Below are 15,553 nucleotides of genomic sequence, written 5' to 3'. Positions count from 1 at the left end.
CGCGAGACTGGGGCAGGCTGCACAAGTTACATTTGGTCAGGGTGGTGGAACAAATGAAGGGAGAGTTTCAAAGATGGGATGCGCTCCTGCTGTCGCTGGCAGGGAGGGTGCAGACTGTAAAGATGACAATCCTCCCTAGATTCCTGTTCATTTTTCAGTGCCTCGCGATCTTTATCCCACAGTCCTTCTTCAAAAGGGTTAACAAGATTATCACGAGTTTCATCTGGGCGGGAAAATCCCCACGGGTGAAGAAGGCGATGCTTGAGAGGAGCCGCAGCGAGGGAGGGCTGGCATTGCCGAGTCTGATTAACTATTACTGGGTGGCTAATATCGCTATGATAAGGAAGTGGATGGTGGGTACGGGGTCTATCTGGGAGCGGGTGGAGGTGGCTTCGTGCAGGGGCTCCAGCTTAGCAGCCCTGGTCACGGCTCCTCTACCGCTGCCGCCGGCCAGGTACTCCACCAGCCCGGTAGTGGTGGCGACCCTGTGGATATGGAGCCAGTGGAGGAGGCATGTGGGGGCATCTGTCTGGGTGCCAATCTGCGACAACCATCGATTTGTCCCCGGGAGTATGGATGGGGGGTTTCGAGCATGGCGGTGGGTGGGGGTGGGGAGGGTGGGCCTGGAAGGGAGCTTTGCGAGTTTGAGGAGCTTGGAGGAGAAATTTGGTCTGGTAAGGGGAAACGATTTCAGGTACCTAAACAGTTGCGGGACTTTGTCCGTAGACAGGCCCCATCCTTCCCACACCTCCCGCCAATGGGGATCCAAGACAGAATAGTCTCTAGGGGGGAAGGAGGGGAGGGTAGAGTCTATGATATTTATAAGATGCTCATGAAGGGGGAAGGGTCCCAGACGGAGGAACTAAAACTCAAATGGGAGGAGGAGCTAGGCGGGGAAATGGAGGATGGGCTGTGGGCAGAAGCCCTGAGTAGGCTGAATTCGACCGCAACATGTGCCAGGTTCGGCCTGATTCAGTTTAAGGTCGTAGACCGGGCCCACATGACGGTGGCCCTGTCAATATTAAATTCTTTACCCGTCAGTCTGGCCTCAATAAAATGCGAGATGGATTCATAGGTATAGTATTATTTATTGATAACCAACTTGCAAGGCTGACTCACTCCATAGGAACTCCGAACACACAGGCATCTCCTAAGGCTCCTGAAGCAAGTGAGGGCCAGAACAAAGCGATCACTGCATATATAATTCAATTAGCATCAAGATTCGCATACAAGCTTCCCATAGGTCATTCTATACACCTCCTGGCCATATATTCTGATTGGCTCACTTTGCATTCCCCAACCCTGGGCCTCTTGTTACCCAGCATCCTTTTCACCATGCTCTGCACCAGGCGAGGCTCCCCTCCCCCCTTCCTGGCCATACTATGCTCAATTCCTTTGTTCTCTGTCTGTGAACTCACTACCATCAGACCAGCACTATCATCTACATTATTCTAACTAATTATCCTACAGTCTATCACATTCATTTGTTCAATTCCACAGCCCAGATGAGCAAATTCTTTGGGGTAGAGGACAAATGTGCTAGGTGCGCAGGAGGACCAGCGAACCATGTACACATGTTTTGGACATGCCCGATGCTTCGGGGGTACTGGGAGGGATTTGCAGGGATCATGTCCCGGGTACTAAAACCAAGGGTGGCGATGGGTCCGGGGGTGGCAATTTTTGGGGTTTCGGAAGACCCGGGAGTCCAGGGTGAGAAAGAGGCCGATGTTTTGGCCTTTGCTTCCCTGATAGCCCGGCGACAAATATTATTGGCATGGAGGGACTCGAAGCTCCCGGAGACTGAGTTGTGGCTTTCGGACATGTCGAGTTTTCTGGGGATGAAAAAAATTAAGTTCGCCTGAAGGTGGCAACCATTCTTGACTTCTTTGCGGGAGAGTGAGCGTCAGTGGGGGGGGGGGGGGGTTAGAGTAGAGTAGAGTAGGCGGGATGAATTGGCGGGTAGTGCCGATGGGAGAGGAGTGGGCTTGTGCAGTATGTTGCGATTGAAGTATTGAATGTACGTGGGTGTTTGCACATTTTTGCCTTTTTTGCTTTCTTTTTGTTGATGTCTGTAATTGTTTACAATGCCGAAAAACTACCTCAATAAAATTGTTTGTTTTTATAAAAAAAAAGAAAATGTGGTCCACTCAGTAACATCAATTGCCTATCACTGATTTACACTCTCTAGCTCCCTCTGATGGTATCTCTCTCTCTCTGTCTCTCTCTATCAACATATTCTGTTCAATTCTTTTCATCTCTCTGCTGATATTTCTCTCTATCACTTCATTCTGTTGCACTCTCTCTATCATCCTTTGCTGATGTCTCTCGATCTCTTTATTACCATATTTTGTTACACTCTTTGTGCTGGTTTAGCACACTGGGCTAAATTGCTGGCTTTTAAAGCAGACCAAGGCAGGCCAGCAGCACGGTTCAATTCCCGTACCAGCCTCTCCGAACAGGAGCCGGAATGTGGTGACTAGGGGCTTTTCACAGTAACTTCATTGAAGCCTTCTCGTCACAATAAGCGATTTTCATGTAATTTCTTCCTCTGCTGATGTCTCTCTCTGTCACTACATAATGTTACACGCTCTATCTCCCTCTGTTGATCTCTCTCTCGCTCTCTGCTTCTCGCTCTCTGCTTCTCGCTCTCGCGCTATCTCTCTCTCTCTCTCTCTCTCTCTCTCTCTCTAACTGTCATCTCCAGGACTGGGAAATAAGCACCTGATAGTGGGATAGTTTGTACAGCTCTTTTTTTGTCCAGCATGGCCACAATGTGAATAAAGACCGCCTTCTCTGCTGCAAATTGTTTGTGCTTTCAATGTTTTTCTGAAACAGAATCACTATGTGAAATGTAGTAAATTATCTTCAAAACATTTTAAATGAAAACTTTATTAGCCTGATCCAGTGTGCAGTATTGAACATTGACAATTTATTGCAGTGTATATAATTACAGAGTACAGCAAAGTTTACCTATTACCATTTTGATTGTGATTAATATCCAATAACTACATCAAATTTACACATTGTAGTCTGGGATTATTTCAGTTTACAATCTGCAGACGATCTGCAATGGGAATGATTAACAGAACTCGCGTACAGTGTGTTGGTGTCTGCTGATTGAATAACCATACCCCCCTCCAGTTTCAAATCTCAATTCCTCACAATGTAGTTTAATATTTTCACATCTTCAATCATCTTCAAGGATCTTCAAATCTAGAGACTAAACTACACTGAGACCCAAAGCCCAGTTGAGATAATTACCAGAGAATCTGCTTCTGTGATACTGGTTGAGGAATGAATATTGGCCTGGACAACATGGAGAACTTCCCTATTCACCTTTTAAAATAGTAGCTGTAGAATTTCTTTATGTCCATCTGTAGAAGCCAGGTATTTTAAATACACTTAATATAGGTAAAAAGCTGCTTAAAGCATAAATATTAATTCCCAGTTTTAAAATGAAAGAAAACATATAATTTCCAAACTCAGTCATGAGTTTGCAAGTAACACAGAAGTCTGATAAGGTCATTACATTTTTCCAAGGACAAGGGTTGAATCCATGGCAACGAGGAATAAGAATGAAGGATTGTTCGATTCTCACGCCGCTCGAGATTAGGTTGAATCATATCTGGAACTATGTTGCCTTATTTTTAATCAATGGACAATTAAAACATCGAATCAAATATAATATATATATTTGATTCCAACATTCTCATTATAACGATTTTATAAAAGACTGAATTGAAATAGACAGTTTTGAATTATATTTTCGAAGTTATGCCCAGCATGGCATGACGAGATAACATAAGGTCTCCATTGTTGCAGTAGTAAGGTCAGCATGAGGTCTCTATTGTGGCAATAGGTAGGTCAGCATTCGACCAGTTTTTGCTGGTTTTGATAAAGCACAATATTGCATTCTTTAACATACAAGCAGGCAACAATTGGAAGTAATGTTACATAGTGAAGATGGACAGCTTGCTATCAAATCAAATGTGTTTGAGTCTAACTCAAACCAATTAGGATTATATTGGGATGTGATCGGATCGCTTAAGACAGATATGAAATAGTATATCCATGGACGATTTGGCCACCATTTTGAGAGAGACCGAAAGACAGCCAGCCAGAGAGAGAGAGAGAGAGAGACAGAAAGGAAAGGAAGAGAGTTAGAAAAGAGTTCTGTATTCATATTTCATTTTCAGACTTTGACTTCAGACTTTGACTTTTAAAGTTGTGTTCGGGCTATTGTCTCAGAAGATCATTCCTGTGATTCTTTGAAGAAAATCAAATTGTCTACAAACTACCTTTTAAATGATTTTCAAGTTGTAACCAATGAACTCCAAATAAAACAATTCTTATTTGCACCTGACAAGTTTTTAACTTGATTTTCTACTGAGTTTCAGAAATGTACAAGAACAACCGGTAACCCTGAATTGAATAAACTTCGTAATCCTAAGATCCTTCACCATCTGAGAGAAAAGAGGACACCGGTTTAACATTTCAGCTGCAAGATAGAACCTCTGACATTGCAATGTTCCCTTAGTACTGATCCTCCGACATTGCAGCACTCCCTCAGTACTGACCGTCTGACAATGCAGCACTCCCTCAGGACTGACCGTCTGACAGTGCAGCACTCCCTCACTACTGACGCTTTGACAGTGCAGCAGTCCCTCAGTACTGACACTCTGACAGTGCAGCACTCCCTTAGTACTGACCCTCTGACTGTGCTGCACTCCCTTAGTACTGACCCTCTGACTGTGCAGCACTCCCTCGGTACTGACCCTCTGACAGTGCAGCACTCCCTCAGTACTGACCCTCTGACAGTGCAGCACTCCCTCAGTACTGACCCTCTGACAGTGCAGCACTCCCTCAGGACTGACCCTCTGACAGTGCAGCACTCCCTCAGTACTGACCCTCTGACAGTGCAGCGCTCCCTCAGTACTGACCCTCTGACAGTGCAGCACTCCCTCGGTACTGACCCTCTGACAGTGCAGCACTCCCTCAGTACTGACCCTCTGACAGTGCAGCACTCCCTCAGGACTGACCCTCTGACAGTGCAGCGCTCCCTCAGTACTGACCCTCTGACAGTACAGCGCTCCCTCAGTACTGACCCTTTGACAGTGCAGCACTCCCTCACTACTGACCCTCTGACAGTGCAGCACTCCCTCACTACTGACCCTCTGACAGTGCAGCGCTCCCTCACTACTGACCCTCTGACAGTGCAGCACTCCTTCAGTACTTCACTGGTTGTGTTGGCCTAGATTTTGTGTTCACGTTACTGGAGTGGAATTCAAACCCACAAACTCCTAACTCGGAGTTTAGCGCATTACTAACTGAACCATGGTGAACATCGAGAAATGTGTGTGTAAATGGTGTCAGAGAAAAGAGGGGTTATTAACTTGAGTAAGTACAAGGCAGGAATTTTATACATGGATGGGTCTGCACAAAGCTTCAGTCCAGAGAAATTTCATTGAGGAATTCTAATCAAACCAAACAGAAATGGGATGCAGTTTGGAATTAGGGAGGAAAGTCACCTCATGTCATGTTACCGATTCCCGACTGGCGAATCATTATCTTGGAACACAGGAGAATGCTATTAGGATCACACTATTGTTTATAACAGAAATAAAGTTCCTCAGCTCTGAGAGAACCATATGAAAATATAACACTGCTCTGATTTAATTTCTTTGAGTCTTCATTGAAAAAAGACACAGTATCAGGGGAATGAATGGCAGGGTGAGGGTCACAGAGTATGCTATGCTTAGACCTGAACTTCCACTCCCAAGATTACAACCACTCTCTTTGCAGCAGTAGAAATCTTGCTTTGGGTGTCGACCGTAGATCGCCAGCGCATTTGGGTTATTGCAGATATTCTCGGAGGCACAGCCTTTAATGATGCCATTCTTCTCAAATCTGCCTAAAAATGGGAACATTGGTGAGATATTGCTGTCAGGTTAGTGCTATAAATGACTTGCGTTACCAATACGTTGATGATATACTAGTGTTACATTGTGTCAGTGTTACATTGTGTCAGTGTTACATTGATGCTGCATCGATGTTACTTTGACGCAGCGTCGGTGTTACTTTGACGCTGCGTCGGTGTTACTTTGACGCTGCATCGGTGTTACTTTGACGCTGCGTCGGTGTTACGTTGACGCTGCGTCGGTGTTACGTTGACGCTGCGTCTGTGTTACTTTGACGCTGCGTCGGTGTTACTTTGACGCTGCGTCGGTGTTACTTTGACGCTGCGTCGGTGCTACTTTGACGCTGCGTCGGTGCTACTTTGACGCTGCGTCGGTGCTACTTTGACGCTGCGTCGGTGCTACTTTGACGCTGCGTCGGTGTTACTTTGACGCTGCGTCGGTTTGACGCTGCGTTGGTGTTACTTTGACGCTGCATCGGTGTTACATTGACGCTGCGTCGGTGTTACGTTGACACTGCGTCGGTGTTACGTTGACACTGCGTCGGTGTTACTTTGACGCTGCATTGGTGTTACTTTGACACTGCGTCGGTGTTACGTTGACGCTGCGTCGGTGTTACGTTGACGCTGCGTCGGTGTTACTTTGACGCTGCGTCGGTGTTACTTTGACGCTGCGTCGATGTTACTTTGACGCTGCGTCGGTGTTACTTTGACGCTGCGTCGGTGTTACTTTGACGCTGCGTCGGTGTTACTTTGACGCTGCGTCGGTGTTACTTTGACGCTGCGTCGGTGTTACTTTGATGCTGCGTCGGTTTGACGCTGCGTCGGTGTTACTTTGACGCTGCGTCGGTGTTACGTTGACGCTGCGTCGGTGTTACGTTGACGCTGCGTCGGTGTTGCGTTGACGCTGCGTCGGTGTTGCGTTGACGCTGCGTCGGTGTTACGTTGACGCTGCGTCGGTGTGACGTTGACGCTGCGTCGGTGTGACGTTGACGCTGCGTCGGTGTGACGTTGACGCTGCGTCGGTGTGACGTTGACGCTGCGTCGGTGTGACGTTGACGCTGCGTCGGTGTGACGTTGACGCTGCGTCGGTGTGACGTTGACGCTGCGTCGGTGTGACGTTGACGCTGCGTCGGTGTGACGTTGACGCTGCGTCGGTGTGACGTTGACGCTGCGTCGGTGTGACGTTGACGCTGCGTCGGTGTGACGTTGACGCTGCGTCGGTGTGACGTTGACGCTGCGTCGGTGTGACGTTGACGCTGCGTCGGTGTGACGTTGACGCTGCGTCGGTGTGACGTTGACGCTGCGTCGGTGTGACGTTGACGCTGCGTCGGTGTGACGTTGACGCTGCGTCGGTGTGACGTTGACGCTGCGTCGGTGTGACGTTGACGCTGCGTCGGTGTGACGTTGACGCTGCGTCGGTGTGACGTTGACGCTGCGTCGGTGTGACGTTGACGCTGCGGCGGTGTGACGTTGACGCTGCGTCGGTGTGACGTTGACGCTGCGTCGGTGTGACGTTGACGCTGCGGCGGTGTGACGTTGACTCTGCGGCGGTGTGACGTTGACGCTGCGGCGGTGTGACGTTGACGCTGCGGCGGTGTGACGTTGACTAGTGTTCTGACCCAACTATCTGTGTCAGATCTCTAACTGTTAATGTCACCCCTGTCCTCTCTTTCCACCTTTTTAAAGGGACATCTGCGAGCGCCGATGCAAACTTGTGGTTGCTGCAGATAGGGACCTTATCAGACATTTCGGCTCGGCCAAAATGTTGTCGCAGATGGTTCCATGACTGGAGTGTTATCACCACCAGTGGGCTGTTTGAGTACTTGGTGGTGATGGGAGCGCCCATGGCTAGGGCCTGGAGGGAAGTCCCCTTGAAGGTTTCCTTCTCTGCAAGCAGCCACTCGACTTCTGGTTCCTTTATCCACCCCATTATTCTTTCTGCTGTCGCTGCCCAGTGGTAGTGTTGTGTTCCATATCTGCAGGTCCTTTTTAACAACCTCTGTCAGACTGGTCCAGTTCTGTTTTCAGACCCCTGTCCAGTCATGGCCGATTTGGATCCCCACTTAGTGGAATTTGTCCCAGGCCTGATTAAACGGCAGTCCCTCCAACTCTGCCCCTCCCCATTGTAGGTTCACGGGGTAGATCTTGCTTTTGCTCATGCTGAGCTTGTAGCCCAAGAAGGCTCCAAACTCTTTCAGGAACACGATGATTCCTTCCATGTTGCTTTTTGGGTCTGAGATGTAGAGGAGCAGGTTATCCTCATAGAGCAAGACTGTTCTCTCTGCCTCCTCTTTGGATCCCCCTCCAGTTCTTTCCTGCTCTGAGCGCGGTCGCTAGTGGTTCGATCGCTAGGGCGAACAGCAGCGGGGATAACGGACATCCCTACCCGTTGTGGCTGTGCAGCTGGAAGTACTGGGAGCTGGTGTTGTTTGTCCGTACTCTCCATGGGAGCGTTGTCCAGGATCTTCACCCAGGAGGTGAACCCTGATCCGAGCCCGAATCCTCCAGCACCTCTGTAAGGTACTTCCATTTGATTCTGTCAAAGGCTTTTTCTGCATCCAGGGAGACAATCATCTCATGTTCTCTCACCGGATGGGGTCATGATTACGTTCAGCAGGTGCCTGATATTCGATGTTAGCTGTCTACCTTTGACAAAGCCAGTTTGTTATTCTATAACCACCTCTGGTACACAGTTCTCCAGCTTGTTGGCTAGGATTTTGGCCAAATATTTAGTGTCTACGTTTAGTCATGAGATGGGTCTGTATGAACCGCACTCTGTTGGATCTTTTTCTATTTTAGGTGGCAACGAGATTGAGGCTGTGCCAGTTTTGGCGGCAGTGTGCCCCTCACCAGCAAGTCTGTGAACATCTCCCACAGGTGCAGGGCCAGTGCTGTCATAAATGTTTTATAGAAATCCACCGGGAAACCGTCCGGTCCCGTCGCCTTCCCCGCCTGCATGGAGCTAATGTTCTCCATGACTTCTCAGAGTTCTAGAGGTGCTTCCGGGCCCTGTTTCCTGTCTTCCCCCATGACTAGCATGTCTGGTCCATCGAGGAACTGCTTCATCCCTCAGTCCCCTACTGGGGGCTCCGAAGTGTACATTCCCCGTTAGAAGGCCTCTAAGGCTTTGTTGACCTTGTTAGGATCTGTTTCGAGTGTGCCTTTGTCATCTCTAATTTGTGCAATTTCTCTTGTGGCTGCCTGCTTTCTCAGCTGGTGTACCTGCAGGCAGCTGGCCTTGCCCCGTATTCATATAGGATATGATCGGAGATGACAATCGTGGAGCGTTCCGCCCTGACCAGCCCCAGAAGCACCGATTTTCCCAGTATAAAGAGTAAAGAGGTCGATCCTTGAGTATACATTATGTACTGGGGAGAAAAAGAGAACTCCTTCTCCCCTGAGTGGGTGAATCGACATGGGCCCACCACCCCCATCTGCTCCAGAAAGAGACAGAGTTATTTTGCCATGCTGGAGGACCTTCCCGTTTTGGCGTTCGACCTCTCCATCCGTGGATTCTGTATACAGTTAAAGACACCCAGATCAGTCGGTGTATGTCAATGTCGGGGATTTCCGCCATGGTATTTTTTATAGATTCCGTGTCGTCCCAGTTGGAAGGGCACATGTTAACGAGGATAACCGGTGCTTCCTCTCAGGCACCGCTGACCATTATGTACAGTCCCCCTGAGATTGTTACCGTCTTTGTCGACGTAAACATTGTCCTCTTATTGATTAATTTGGTTACCTCCCTGACCCTCGTCCCATAGCAGAAATCGTAAGTCTGCCCACCCAGCCCTTCCTTACCCGCAGTCGGTCCTTACCCCTCTGGTGCATATCTTGTAGGAAGACTATGTCAGTTTTAATGTTCTCCAGACTTTCCAGGTGACTAGCCTGGTGGGGGTTTTTTTGTCCCTCCGCTCCTGTGGGATTAACCATACTTATCTGGTGTCGGTGTTACATTGACGCTGTGTCAGTGTTACGTTGATGCTGTTGCGTCGACGCTGTGTCGGTGTTGCGTCGACGCTGTGTCGGTGTTGCGTCGACGCTGTGTCGGTGTTGCGTCGACGCTGTGTCGGTGTTGCGTCGACGCTGTGTCGGTGTTGCGTCGACGCTTTTGACTAGCCTGGTGGGGGTTTTTTGTCCCTCCGCTCCTGTGGGATTAACCATATTTATCTGGTGTCAGTGTTACATTGACGCTGTGTCGGTGTTGCTTTTGACGGTGTTGCATTGACGCTTTTGACGGTGTTGCGTTGGTGTTACATTGACGCTTTTGATGCTATGTCAGTGTTACGTTGGCGCCGTGCTGGTGTCACATTGACGCCGTGCTGGTGTCACATTGACGCCGTGCCGGTGTCACATTGACGGCTTGTCGGTCTTACATTGACGGCGCGCCGGTGTCACATTGACGCCGTGCCGGTGTCACATTGACGGCTTGTCGGTCTTACATTGACGCCGCGCCGTCGGTGTCACATTGACGCCGCGCCGGTGTCACATTGACGGCGCGCCGGTGTCACATTGACGCCGTGCCGGTGTCACATTGACGGCTTGTCGGTCTTACATTGACGCCGCGCCGTCGGTGTCACATTGACGCCGCGCCGTCGGTGTCACATTGACGCCGCGCCGGTGTCACATTGACGCCGCGCCGGTGTCACATTGACGCCGCGCCGTCGGTGTCACATTGACGCCGCGCCGTCGGTGTCACATTGACGCCGCGCCGTCGGTGTCACATTGACGCCGCGCCGTCGGTGTCACATTGACGCCGCGCCGTCGGTGTCACATTGACGCCGCGCCGTCGGTGTCACATTGACGCCGCGCCGTCGGTGTCACATTGACGCCGCGCCGTCGGTGTCACATTGACGCCGCGCCGTCGGTGTCACATTGACGCCGCGCCGTCGGTGTCACATTGACGCCGCGCCGTCGGTGTCACATTGACGCCGCGCCGTCGGTGTCACATTGACGCCGCGCCGTCGGTGTCACATTGACGCCGCGCCGTCGGTGTCACATTGACGCCGCGCCGTCGGTGTCACATTGACGCCGCGCCGTCGGTGTCACATTGACGCCGCGCCGGTGTCACATTGACGCCGCGCCGTCGGTGTCACATTGACGCCGCGCCGTCGGTGTCACATTGACGCCGCGCCGTCGGTGTCACATTGACGCTGTGGGCATGTTACATTTGGTCATTATTGATGGACTCAAATCAAAGGCTTACCTGTAGTTGTTGAGTGAAGACACCTTGTTTGCTTTCCTAAACAGTTCATCATAATCATGGTATCTGAACATTTCTGATTTGAATGCGCTGTACACCCGTAACACATGAGACCATTTAAGGTGGTGTTTCTTTCCACTGACAAACAAACAAGAAGATACATTTCAGATTCTTCCAGCTGTTTCCAGCCTGACCAATTCAGACATCCTGAGGTTGAAAATCCACCTTGCACAGCCGCACAGTTTATATCACATTAATTGTGGGGTTATGGCATTTCCCCACCCTTAACCTTCTAAAATTCGGTTCCATTCACCTTATCTGCACAAGGATGACATGTAAATTCGTGAAATTTTCCAAATTTCTGGGGTGGCACGGTGGCACAGTGGTTACAACTGTGGCCTCACAGCGCCGGGCACCCGGGTTTGATTTCAGCCTTGGGTAACTGTCTGGAGTTTGCACATTCTCCCCGTATCTGCTTTGGTTTCCTACAGGTGCTCCAGATTCTTCCCACAGCTCATAGACCCGAAGGTTGGGCGATTGGCCATGATCAATGCGCAGGGCTAGGACAGGGGAGTAGGCCTAAGTACAGTGTTCTTTCGGAGGGTCAGTGCAGACTAGATGGGCTGAATGACCTCCTCCTTCACTGGAAGGATTCTATGGATCTGGACTGATTCTTACGGGCTCCTACTCAGACCACCCTAAGACTTGACTATTCAGTCTAATTGATCTGTGATTTCTATCCCCTCACATTTGATCACATGGTTTTGGGTGGGGAGAGGAATTTGTATATTGCGAGAAGCAAGGATTACAATTGTGTCGGATGGCCTCAATGAACAGGAGGATCTTTTTATGCTTATTATTTATTATATATATTTCTATCTTTTAATGGACCCTTCCCTCCAATACTGTGATCTCCTCTGGTCCCTACAACCCTCTCTATCTCTGTAACCTCCTCCAGCCTCTACAACACTACAATCTCTGTATCAGCTTCATGCCTTTAGAACCTTCTGAGATACCTGCATTCCTGCAATTCTGGCCTTGTGAGCATCCTACGATTTCCATCTCTCCACCATGGGTGACCGTCTCTTTAATCGTATGGGCTGAAGCTCTGAAATTTCCTCCATAAACCACCCTGCCTGGTTCTCCTCCTCTGAAGGCTTCCTCTTTGACCAAGCATTTTGTTTTCATGTCTCCTTATGTGACATGGTCTGGCGATATCTGTGGGGTGACTTGGGAAGTTTGACTATATTTTATTGGCACTTTTCAGATAGTACAGGAATATGTTGTTATATTACTCTTTGGTAAAGTCCAACAGGTTTGTTTCAAACACGAGCTTTCGGAGCACTGCTCCTTCCTCAGATGATATTACTCTTTGGTAATATATCATTACTCTTTGCTTCATAATCCAGAATGGTGTGATTATAAATAAACCACCAATCTCTAACTTGCAGCAAAATTGATTTATTGAATAACGATTAATTAATATTGAGTTTGCACACGCCACAGAACTACAACTAGTAATCAAGTAATCTATATTAATGTAATAACTAATGTAAACTACACGTGCTGCCTTAACTATGTTGTGATCTATCTCTCTTACACTCTGCTGTCTAGACTCTCCTGTTTGGAACTACCCAAGAGCCTCTGAGTTCTCGTATTTATAATAGGAACTAGTGGTGCCCTCTAGTGGTTGTGTTACACTGAGATGTAATAATTAACCCTTTACGTGTATATGGGACATGGGATTAGGTGATAAAATGGTGTTGAGATAGATCCTCAGCCATGATCGTATTGAATGGGGAAGCATGCTCAAGGGACCAAATGCTCAATCTCTGTGTTAATATTTATCTGTTGTTGTGCCTTGTCGAGAGAAAGTGGAGTTAGTTTTTCTCAGCTCATGAACTGGGGTATTAATAATTTCAGAATTGAGGTAAAGTTGCACATGGAGGAGCTCCCATCGGGGATCGTGATATTGTTCCTATTTTTTTTTACTTTGAACATGCATTCAAGACCGATAAATAGATTTGTCTGTATAAGCCCCCACGGCACAGAGGTGCTGAATAGGTGTCGGGCCAGACACTAAGAGAAGAAAGAAACAACTTTAAAGCCGGAGGGCTTAAAGAGCACGGAGAGTATTTTTTCTTTGAACATTTTTTTTGATTTTTTTTTCGTCTTTGGGGCTCCACGGAAGCTCACCAAACTGATTTAAAACCAGTAATAGAGGCTTCCATGGCAACAATGCGCTGAGCGGATGTACATCAGATGGCTCTCCTCCAAAACAAACCCAAAAGAGGCAATCTATCAGGATTTTCGTCTTAAAAAGCCCACCAAAACCCAGCCAAAGGCAAAAGGCACATAAAAGGAATATACTGGAAATAATAATAAATCAAGGGGGATGGCGAGAGGAGCAGTAGCAAAAGTGTGGAAAAGGGTAGGAGCTGCGGGTGCGCAGGCATGCGACCCCACGAGGCAGGACGGAGGATCAGGTGAACCAAGAAGGGAAAGAGCTGGCGAACAATGGAGCAGGAACAGGACGCGGCAACCATCCCCCCCCCCCACCCCCCCCCCCCCCGGGGTACAAGGGGAAAGAATGGAGAAGCGAGCTGAAAAAGGAGCTAAATGCCATGAAGGAGGCACTCAATACGGAGCTCCACATGATGGTGAAGGAGGTGATATTGGAGGCGACAGACAAAATGAAGCGAACCATTGAAGGCCTGGGATGGAAGGTGGAGGCGCTGGAGAAAACAATCCTGAAGTTGGAGAAGGCCACCTTGGACCAGAGAGACAGGATTGTAGCTCTGGAAACCGAGGTGAGAAGGTTGGTAATCACCGAGGGGGAAAATGACCTAAGAGGGAAAATATAGGACTAGGAAAACAGATCCAGACGGCAGAATAGTGGGTCTGCCAGAGGGATAGAGGGCAGGGACCCAACGAGCTACATCGCCCAAATGCTGGGCAAGCCTGTGGGAGGGAGAGCTTTCCAAACCCCTCAGAAATGGACAGGGCGCACAGGTCGCTTTGTCCCAGGCCCAAAACTGGGGAGCAGCCCAGAGTGATTATCGTGAAGCTGCACCGGTTCCAGAACTGGGAAAAAATCCTGAGGTGGGCCCGTCAGACAAAACCGTGCACATGGGAAGGAAAGAAGATAAAGGTGTACCAAGACTTTGGGGCAGACCTGGCAAAAAGGAAGGCCATGTTCAATAGAGCAAAATTAGCATTCTGCAAAAGTGGGGTGCGATTTGGGATGTTAGTCCCGGCCAGTTCTGGGTAACATTCAAGGGAAAGGAACTGTATGTTAACACCCCGGCAGAGGCTGACGACTTTGTTAAATTGAACAAATTGGGGGAGGAACAACCGCAACAACAATGAAAGCTGCAGGGGTGGGAAAAAAAAAGAATTGGAATGAAGTGTGGAGGCTAGACCGCAAACAGAGACAATTAGATCATGAATTGTACACACTTGTTTTATGTTTTATGTGGGACAGTACTGCCTCATTTTTGGGCTCGACTATTCCCTCAATGCGATGAGGGGGAGCGGAGCGAGGGTGAGATAAGCAGACCAGAAAGCGAGACAATGGGTGGAAGGAGGAAGGTAAAGCAGGGCCAGACCTGGGCAAGTACTGGGAGGGAAGCCACCGGACTAGTGAGGAGGGCCAACACGGGAGGGCACCTCTCAGGGGAGAGGGAGCGCCTGGCACAAAGAGAGGGGGGGGGAGAACACAGAGGGACAGGGACTAGGGGGAGGTCGGGAGGAGCACAGAACAAAAAAGAAGTGAAGAGAAGGTTGAGGTAGGAAAACAGAATTGTCACAGGCCTTGGCAAGCGTGGAGCAGGGTGAGGAACCAAGATGGCGCCGCAAACAGCCACTCGGGAGGGCATCAGGGCGAAGGGAGACCCCGGAGCGCAGGGGCGCACCCACGTGGCGTAGGCACAGCTGGTGGCCATGTTGGGTGCCCCCTGGACAAAGGGAAAGCCCGGAGCGCTGGGGCCCAATCTCAAGGTGAGAGCAGCGACTGTGGCCATTTTGGACAGCCCCCGAACAAAGAGAAACCCCGGAGTGCAGGGGCGCATTCACCATGTCAATATGAGTGATCCCGCAGGACCGGGGGGGGGGGGGGTCAGAAATCTCCTACCAGGATTGTTACTTGGAACGTAAGGGGACTCAACGGCCCAGTGAAAAGATCCAGAGTCTTCGCCCACCTAAGAAGCCTAAAAGCCGACATAATCTACTTACAAGAGACGCACCTGAGGGAGAAGGACCGACTGCTGGTCAGGAAGGGCTGGGTGGGGCAAACGTACCATTCATGTTACAAGACGAGGGCTGCGGGGGGGTAGCAATACTAATTAACAAGAGGACGGGGTTTACAGAAACTAAGACAGTTATGGACGCAGGGGGACGGTACGTCATGGTCAGCGGTGTCCTGGAAGGGGCAC

At 49.4% G+C, this 15,553-nt stretch overlaps 1 protein-coding gene across 4 annotated transcripts in view; it reads right to left on the bottom strand.

Moving 5' to 3' along the window:
- Positions 1–2,873: 2,873 nt before the first annotated feature.
- The window catches only part of LOC119975265 (urokinase plasminogen activator surface receptor-like), a 44,298-nt gene continuing 31,618 nt past the window's right edge, over positions 2,874–15,553 (bottom strand). Inside the window, exons 8-10 of one of the 4 annotated variants that reach the window (XM_038814968.1) lie at positions 11,124–11,258; positions 5,762–5,911; positions 2,874–3,885 (exon numbers count right to left, since the gene is read on the bottom strand). In XM_038814968.1, coding sequence (XP_038670896.1) covers positions 3,845–3,885; positions 5,762–5,911; positions 11,124–11,258 — 326 coding nt within the window. In that variant the 3' untranslated portion in view covers positions 2,874–3,844. Of the gene's footprint in view, positions 3,886–5,161; positions 5,912–11,123; positions 11,259–15,553 lie in introns of those variants that run through there. The other 3 variants (XM_038814969.1, XM_038814970.1, XM_038814966.1) reach the window with 3 other exon arrangements.

Source organism: Scyliorhinus canicula, chromosome 12, assembly GCF_902713615.1.
Source record: "Scyliorhinus canicula chromosome 12, sScyCan1.1, whole genome shotgun sequence".
NCBI classification, from domain to species: Eukaryota; Metazoa; Chordata; class Chondrichthyes; order Carcharhiniformes; family Scyliorhinidae; genus Scyliorhinus; species Scyliorhinus canicula.
This window is presented reverse-complemented; position numbering and strand designations above follow the sequence as displayed.